General features: G+C 42.3%; 1 protein-coding gene across 1 annotated transcript; it reads left to right on the top strand.

Annotated features, from left to right (window-relative positions):
• Positions 1-1,480: 1,480 nt before the first annotated feature.
• Positions 1,481-3,511, top strand: LOC127104026 (uncharacterized). The gene has a single exon (XM_051041248.1). It carries the CDS (start codon positions 1,481-1,483, stop codon positions 3,509-3,511), a length of 2,031 nt encoding a protein of 676 aa, XP_050897205.1.
• Positions 3,512-8,042: the final 4,531 nt, after the last annotated feature.

An 8,042-nucleotide genomic window follows, 5' to 3' on the forward strand; every position in this document is an offset into this window, starting at 1 on the left:
AATGGAAAATGAAGAACTTCAGAGACAGTTAAAGGAGCAGAGTGGAGAAGATCGTGCAGGTAAACGTCCAAGGGTGCAAGAGGATTTATTTTCCTCAGGCACAACAGATTACTCCCAGATTCCACAGTCCTCAGGTGCATGGAAAGGTCTTGTAGACAGTTTGGTGAAGGAGAAAGCTTTTATGCAGAAGGCCTATGAAGAAAGAATTGAGAGACTTGAAGGACAACTCCTACTTGTTTATGCTCGTCCTGATGACACATGTCCTTAAATGGTTTTCTTGGTTGTATTTTGGGTTGATAACTTTGTATATTTTGATAAAAATGCTTAAAATGAAAAATTTTGTTTTGTTATCAAAAATGTTTGCAATTCTATCTTTTCCTTCACTTAGAGTTCCTTGGAAAATCATTCATTTTGCATATCCATGTATCACGTGCATACAGGTTGTCTGTCTTGGTCCAGTCTTCTAACAGTTGCTTCCCGCCAGCAGATCCATTTCAAGCTGACGCATAATTACAACACAAGAGCCAACTACAAAAGAAGAATGGAGATAACAGATAACGAGAACCGATAATTGAAAGCTCAGGTCGACCGCCTTTCTGCTATGGTCGAGACATTGATAGCAAACCAAGCAGCCCAAGCTGCTCAACTTCAAACAGCACAAGCTCAGGTTGCCGAAGCACAAGATGCACAGATCCAGGCGCAAGCACAGGCAGCAGAGATGCGCAACCAAATGTTAACCGCCCGTCTACAAGCAGAGGAAGCCCAGGCTAGGGCTCAAGTTCATAATTCAGGACAGACTTCGGCACAGAATCAACCTCAAATTCAGAATCAGACAACAGCAACACCCGTCACTACAGTCATCGCTTCAGAAATCAACGCTGTCCCAGTCACTTCTGTTACCATCACAGCATCCCGTCCTTGGGAAATACCCAGGGATCTTAATCAAGATAGATATCAACAAGAGTTCGTTCCACCAAATGCTCCTGTCTTCACTAATGTGCCTCCCGTTGTTCACTATACTCCTCACCTAGGAGAACCTGTCTATCACGGCCCTACCCCAAGTGAGGATCCTGGTCTCAATGATAGAATGGATGAATTCCAGGATCAGTTTGCGAAATTACAAAAAGAGATAAAAGCTCTTCGTGGGAAAGAGCTGTTTGGCAGAGATGTAAATGATATGTGTTTGGTTCCAAACGTAAGGATGCCAGCAAAATTTAAACTACCAGAATTTGAAAAGTACAAAGGAAGTTCTTGTCCACAGACCCATTTGGTTATGTACGTGCGAAAGATGTCAATGTACACCAACGACCAAAGGATGCTCATTCATTGTTTTCAAGACAGCCTTACCGGTGCAGCTTTACGCTGGTATATGGGATTAGACAGTTCTCAGATCAAGACTTTCAATGATTTAGGCGAGGCCTTTATCAAACATTACAAATACAACCTTGATAATGTGCCAGACCGAGATCAGTTGAGGTCCATGCAACAAAGAGAAAAGGAGACATTCCGTGAATACGCGCAAAGGTGGCGCGAAATTGCAGCACAGGTTGTTCCACCTATGGAAGAAAAGGAGATGACGAAAGTGTTCTTAAAGACTCTTGATAATTTTTATTACGAGAGGATGATTGCAAGCGCTCCTACAGACTTTACTGACATGGTAAACATGGGAGTCCGTTTAGAGGAAGCAGTTCGAGAAGGGCGTCTAGTCAGAGAAGGAAGTTCATCTTCAAGCGGGGCAAAGAGGTACGGCGGTTTTATGAAAAAGAAGGAACAAGAAACTAATGCTGTGTCCTATAATCATCCAAGAAGGATCAATTATCCTTACCATTCCCAACACCAACATATAGCAGCCGTGACTCCAGTAATCACTTCCGCTCCAGTTCAAGTCCAATACCCTCAGCAGCGTGCCAACCGCTTCCAACAGAATACTCAGTATCAGCAACAACATCAATCTCAACAACATCAACATCAGTTACAACAACGTCCACCACAGCAGCAAAGAAGAACCAATTTTGATCCAATTCCAATGTCATATGCAGAATTGTATCCAACTTTGATCACTAAAAACCTTGTGCAACCACGACCACGACCTCTTGTACCAGAAGTGCTACCTTGGTGGTACAAGCCAGAGGTATCTTGTCCCTTTCATCAGAATGCTCCAGGTCATGACTTAGACAACTGTTTTGCTTTAAAGTTGGAAGTACAGAAGTTGACAAGAGCAGGTATCCTGACCTTCAAGAACATGGGTCCCAATGTGAAGGACAATCCAATGCCAAGTCATGGTCCTTCATCAATGAACAATATAGAAGTTTGTCTCAATGAACAATGTGTTACGAAGATAGAGGAGATTCGGCGGTCTTTGGTTGAAATTCATTCTGTTTTATGTGCTCATGGTCTATTCCAACATGACCACCAGATCTGTGGTACATGTTCAGTCAATTCAAGAGGTTGTAGAAAGATTCAAGATGATTTGCAAGGCGTCCTTGATCAGGGTTTGATTCAGATTTCTAGACAAGTGAGTTCTCCAGAATCACAAGAACAAGAGGTGAATGTCATCATTCCTTGCTTCAACATTCCAGAGAAAGTAGAGATAGCTTATCATCCGAGGGAGCCAGTGGTGATTTGCCCTCCGGGCCCAATGCCTTACACTTCAGATAAAGCGGTCCCCTACCGCTATGCAGCAACTATTATTGAGAACGGTAAAGAGGTCGAGATTAAAACCTTAGCCTCAGTTACCAATATCGCAGCAAATAGCCGAATGACGCGCAGTGGCCGCGTGTTCGCTCCGCCGGTTATCCCAAGTAGAAATGTTGAGAAAGATCCAGTAGTCGTGGTACCAGTGACAAGAGAAGCAGAAGGGCAAACAAGCAATTCAACCCTTGATAAAGAAACAGATGAACTACTTAGAATTATCAAGCTCAGTGACTACAAAGTGGTAGATCAGTTGCTACAGACACCGTCAAAAATCTCGATCCTGTCCTTATTATTGAATTCAGCTGTCCACAGAGAAGCACTACTGAAGGTGCTTGATCAAGCCTTTGTAGAACAGGATATAACAACAGAGCAGTTCAACAATGTTGTAGGCAGCATCACTTCGTGCAATGGCTTAGGCTTTTGTGATGAAGAACTGCCAGAAGAAGGAAAGAATCACAACTTCGCTCTCCATATCTCAGCCAATTGTCAAGGGGATTCTTTGTCTAATATCCTAATTGACACCGGTTCATCTCTGAATGTCATGCCCAAGTCTACCTTGGTGAAGCTAAAGTACAAAGGGGGGCAAATGCGGCACAGTGGAATTATTGTGAAAGCGTTCGATGGATCAAGAAAATCAGTCATTGGAGAAGTTGATTTGCCTATTGGTATTGGACCACATGTATTCCAGATCACTTTCCAGGTTATGGATATAGTTCCAGCTTATAGCTGTCTGCTCGGACGCCCATGGATTCATGAGGCGGGTGCCATTACATCCACGTTACACCAGAAGTTAAATTTTTCAAGAATGGGCAAATAGTGACGGTTAATGGGGAGCAGGCTATGCTGATTAGCCACCTTTCATCGTTTAGTGTGATAGAAGCAGACGAAACGGCTGTTCAAACTCCATTTCAGGCCCTGACCATCGATGATTACAAGAAAAGTGAAGGTTCAATCGCGTCATTCAAAGACGCCCAGCAGATTGTCAAGACAGGTCCTACAGAAATATGGGGCAAGGTGATAGAGTTGCCAGAAAACGTTAACCATGCAGGATTAGGCTTTGTTGATGGAAAACAAGTGCAGACTTCAGTGGTGCGACCTTTCAAAGATATCTTTCACAGCGGTGGGTTTATCAACATGGTAGCAGTTGAGGAGGATACTTTTGAGGGAAAGACAGAAGACGAAGGCCCCAGATTTGTGACACCAGGAGTAGTTATGAAGAACTGGACCGCAGTTGACATCCCACATTGTGTCCACATATCAAAGTAATTAAGCTTTTCAGTTTTCAAAAATCTTCCGCTTTAGCCCAAAGCGCGAAGCATTAATTTTGTAAAATGGGCACTTTTGTCAAAAACGTACTATCCATGAAAAAGATCTTTTGTGTTCCTATACACTTGTGTCCTTTTATCTTTTCAGCTTTTTCGGAAAATGGTAACACAAAAAAAACCTTAAAAAGAACACATTTTTTCATGTCATGGTCAGTCCTCTAAAAATAATTGTTTGTACAGGTTACTTAAACCCGTTGAACACAATGACATCATGCCCTCTCCCAACTTTGAACATTCTGTATTCGAAGCTGAAGAGGAAGAGTGGGATGAGATTCCAGAAGAGGTCGCCCGCCAGCTTGAAAATGAAGAAGACACTATTCAGCCATACAAGGAGCCTTTGGAAACAGTCAACTTGGGTTCGGAAGAAAATGTGAAAGAAGTCAAAATTGGAGCATTGTTATCCCCACAGGTCAAGGAGCAATTGATCAGCCTGTTGAAAGAGTATGTAGATGTGTTTGCTTGGTCTTATCAAGATATGCCTGGTCTCGACACTGACATCGTAGAGCACAAGCTACCTTTGAAGCCAGAATGTCCACCGGTCAAACAGAAATTAAGAAGAACACATCCAGATATGGCCGTCAAAATTAAAGAAGAAGTTCTGAAGCAAATAGATGTTGGTTTTCTTGCCACTTCAGTGTATCCAGAGTGGATAGCAAATATTGTGCCAGTTCCTAAGAAGGACGGGAAGGTACGAATGTGTGTCGACTATCGTGACTTAAATAGAGCAAGCCCAAAGGATGATTTCCCCCTGCCTCACATTGACATGTTGGTAGACAATACAACAAAGTTTGACATATTCTCCTTCATGGACGGATTCTCCGGGTATAACCAGATCAAAATGGCTCCCGAAGACATGGAAAAAACTACATTCATAACACCATGGGGAACATTCTGTTATCAAGTGATGCCGTTTGGGTTGAAGAACGCAGGTGCTACTTACCAGCGAGCCATGACAACGCTCTTTCACGACATGATGCACAAAGAGATTGAGGTTTATGTGGATGACATGATCGCGAAGTCTCGTTCAGAAGAAGGTCACTTAGTAGATCTATTGAAGCTGTTTCAACGATTGAGGAAGTTCCGTCTTCGCCTCAATCCGAACAAATGCACATTTGGCGTCAGGTCAGGTAAACTCTTGGGCTTCATTGTCGGCCAAAAAGGCATTGAAGTTGATCCAGATAAAGTAAAAGCTATCCAAGAGATGCCCGCACCAAAAACAGAAAGGCAAGTGAGAGGTTTTCTAGGACGATTGAATTACATATCCCGGTTTATTTCTCACATGACTGCCACTTGTGAACCTATCTTCAAATTGCTGAGAAAGAGTCAGAATTGTGTTTGGACAGAGGATTGTCAGAAAGCATTTGACAATATCAAAGAGTACCTCATGGAGCCTCCTATCTTGTTACCACCTGTTGCTGGAAGACCGTTGGTTATGTATTTGACAGTGCTTGAGAATTCTATGGGCTGTATTCTGGGTCAACAAGACGAAATTGGAAAGAAAGAGCATGCCATTTACTACTTAAGCAAGAAATTTACTGACTGTGAATCACGATACTCCTTACTCGAGAAGACATGTTGTGCATTGGCTTGGGCTGCTAAGAGATTGAGGCAGTATATGTTAAGTCACACCACTTGGTTGATATCCAAAATGGATCCAATCAAGTACATTTTTGAGAAGCCTGCACTCACTGGTAAGATTGCAAGATGGCAGATGCTGTTATCAGAATACGACATTGAGTATCATACCCAGAAAGCTATCAAGAGCAGTGTGTTGGCTGAGTACCTTGCTCACCAACCCGTTGAAGATCACGATGATAATGAGGATGAGTTTCCTGATGAAGATGTCATGTTCCTAAAATCCAGAGATTGTAAAGAGCCACTTCCTGAAGAAGGACCTGAACCAGATTCTCAATGGGGTTTAGTATTTGATGGAGCTTCCAACGTTTATGGACATGGAGTAGGTGCAGTCATTATCACTCCAGAAGGTTCTCATATTCCTTTCACGGCAAGAATTTGCTTTGAATGTACAAACAACATTGCTGAATATGAAGCCTGTATCATGGGTCTTGAAGAAGCCATTGACCTCCGCATCAAAAATCTTACTGTTTATGGTGACTCAGCGTTAGTTATCAATCAGATCAAAGGAGAATGGGAAACACGCCACCCTGGCTTGATCCCATACAAAGACTATGCAAGAAGATTGTTGACTTTCTTCACCAAGGTTGAATTGCATCACATTCCTCGGGATGAGAATCATATGGCGGATGCTCTAGCTACGTTGTCTTCAATGTATCAAGTGGGTTTTCCAAACGAAGTACCCAGAATTGTGATCAAGCGACTTGATAGACCAGCACATGTGTTTACAGCTGAGGCCAATTTTGATGATAAACCATGGTACCACGATATCAAGCATTTCCTTCAGACTCAGGAGTATCCTCTTGGAGCAACAAAAAAAGATAAAAAGACTTTGAGAAGATTGTCAGGCAGTTTCTTCCTTAATCAGAATGTGCTCTATAAGAGGAATTATGACATGGTCTTACTCAGATGTGTTGACAAAAAGGAAGCAGAAATGTTGATGAAAGAAGTTCACGAAGGGTCCTTTGGTACTCATGCAAACGGCCACTCTATGTCAAGAAAGATGTTGAGAGCTGGTTACTACTGGTTGACCATGGAATCAGATTGCTGCAAATTTGTAAAGAAGTGTCACAAATGTCAGATCTACGCTGATAAGGTTCATGTACCACCAACCTTTTTGAATGTGATTTCTGCTCCTTGGCCATTCTCAATGTGGGGCATTGACATGATCGGTATGATTGAACCCAAAGCTTCCAACGGACACCGTTTCATTCTCGTGGCAATTGATTACTTCACCAAATGGGTGGAAGCAACTTCGTATGCAAAGGTGACAAAGCAAGTGGTGGTCAGATTCATCAAAAATAATCTCATTTGCCGATATGGCATTCCAAACAAGATCATCACTGACAATGGCTCCAATCTGAACAACAAAATGATGGATGAATTATGTGAAAGTTTCAGGATCGAGCATCACAACTCTTCTCCTTACCGTCCCAAGATGAATGGGGCAGTTGAAGCTGCAAATAAGAATATCAAGAAGATCATTCAAAAGATGGTTGTTACCTACAAAGATTGGCATGAAATGCTGCCTTTTGCACTACACGGATATAGAACATCAGTCCGTACTTCAACTGGGGCAACCCCATTTTCACTTGTATACGGTATGGAAGCTGTGTTACTGATAGAGGTTGAAATTCCATCAATGAGGATACTAATGGAAACTCAGTTGTCAGAGGCTGAATGGTGTCAAAGCAGATACGATCAGTTGAATTTGATTGAAGAAAAAAGAATGACTGCCTTGTGCCATGGACAGTTATATCAAAAGAGAATGAAGCAGGCATTTGATAGGAAGGTTAAGCCGAGAGAATTCAAAGAGGGTGACCTTGTGCTCAAGAAGATGATACTATTTCACAATGATTCTAGGGGCAAGTGGACTCCTAACTATGAAGGACCCTATGTTGTCAAGAAAGCCTTCTCAGGCGGTGCTTTAATTCTTACAAACATGGATGGTGAAGAGCTTCCACGTCCCGTGAATACAGATGCAGTCAAGAAATACTTCGCCTAAAAAATGAAAAGAACAGCTCGCTAAGTTGAAAACCCGAAAGGGCGGCTTAGGCAAAAATGAGCGTCTCGGTGGACTGAAAACCTGAAAGGGCGGTCCAAGCAGAAATTAGAGACATAAAAAAACAAAGAGAATATTATCCCGGTAGATTGAAAACCCGAAAGGGCAATCTAGGCAAAAGTTAGGGATTTCAGGCAAGTAACTGCATAACAGAGATAAGATCATTGAAGTATCAGAATATTTTCAACAGTTCTCCAACTTTCTCAAGGCTGCAATACAGGTCAAAAGTGGAAGAGAGAATGATGTCATTGTAGTTCAACGTACCCTTTTTCCACGAAATTACCATTTTCCAATTTGTAAAGATCTATGGAATCACGATGTTGGCT

Source organism: Lathyrus oleraceus, chromosome 7 (genome assembly GCF_024323335.1).
Source record: "Lathyrus oleraceus cultivar Zhongwan6 chromosome 7, CAAS_Psat_ZW6_1.0, whole genome shotgun sequence".
In the NCBI taxonomy this organism is placed as follows: Eukaryota; Viridiplantae; Streptophyta; class Magnoliopsida; order Fabales; family Fabaceae; genus Lathyrus; species Lathyrus oleraceus.

Excerpts from the sequence above, each read along its gene's own strand:
- LOC127104026 (XM_051041248.1), top strand. The coding sequence starts at position 1,481 with ATGCAACAAAGAGAAAAGGAGACATTCCGTGAATACGCGCAAAGGTGG.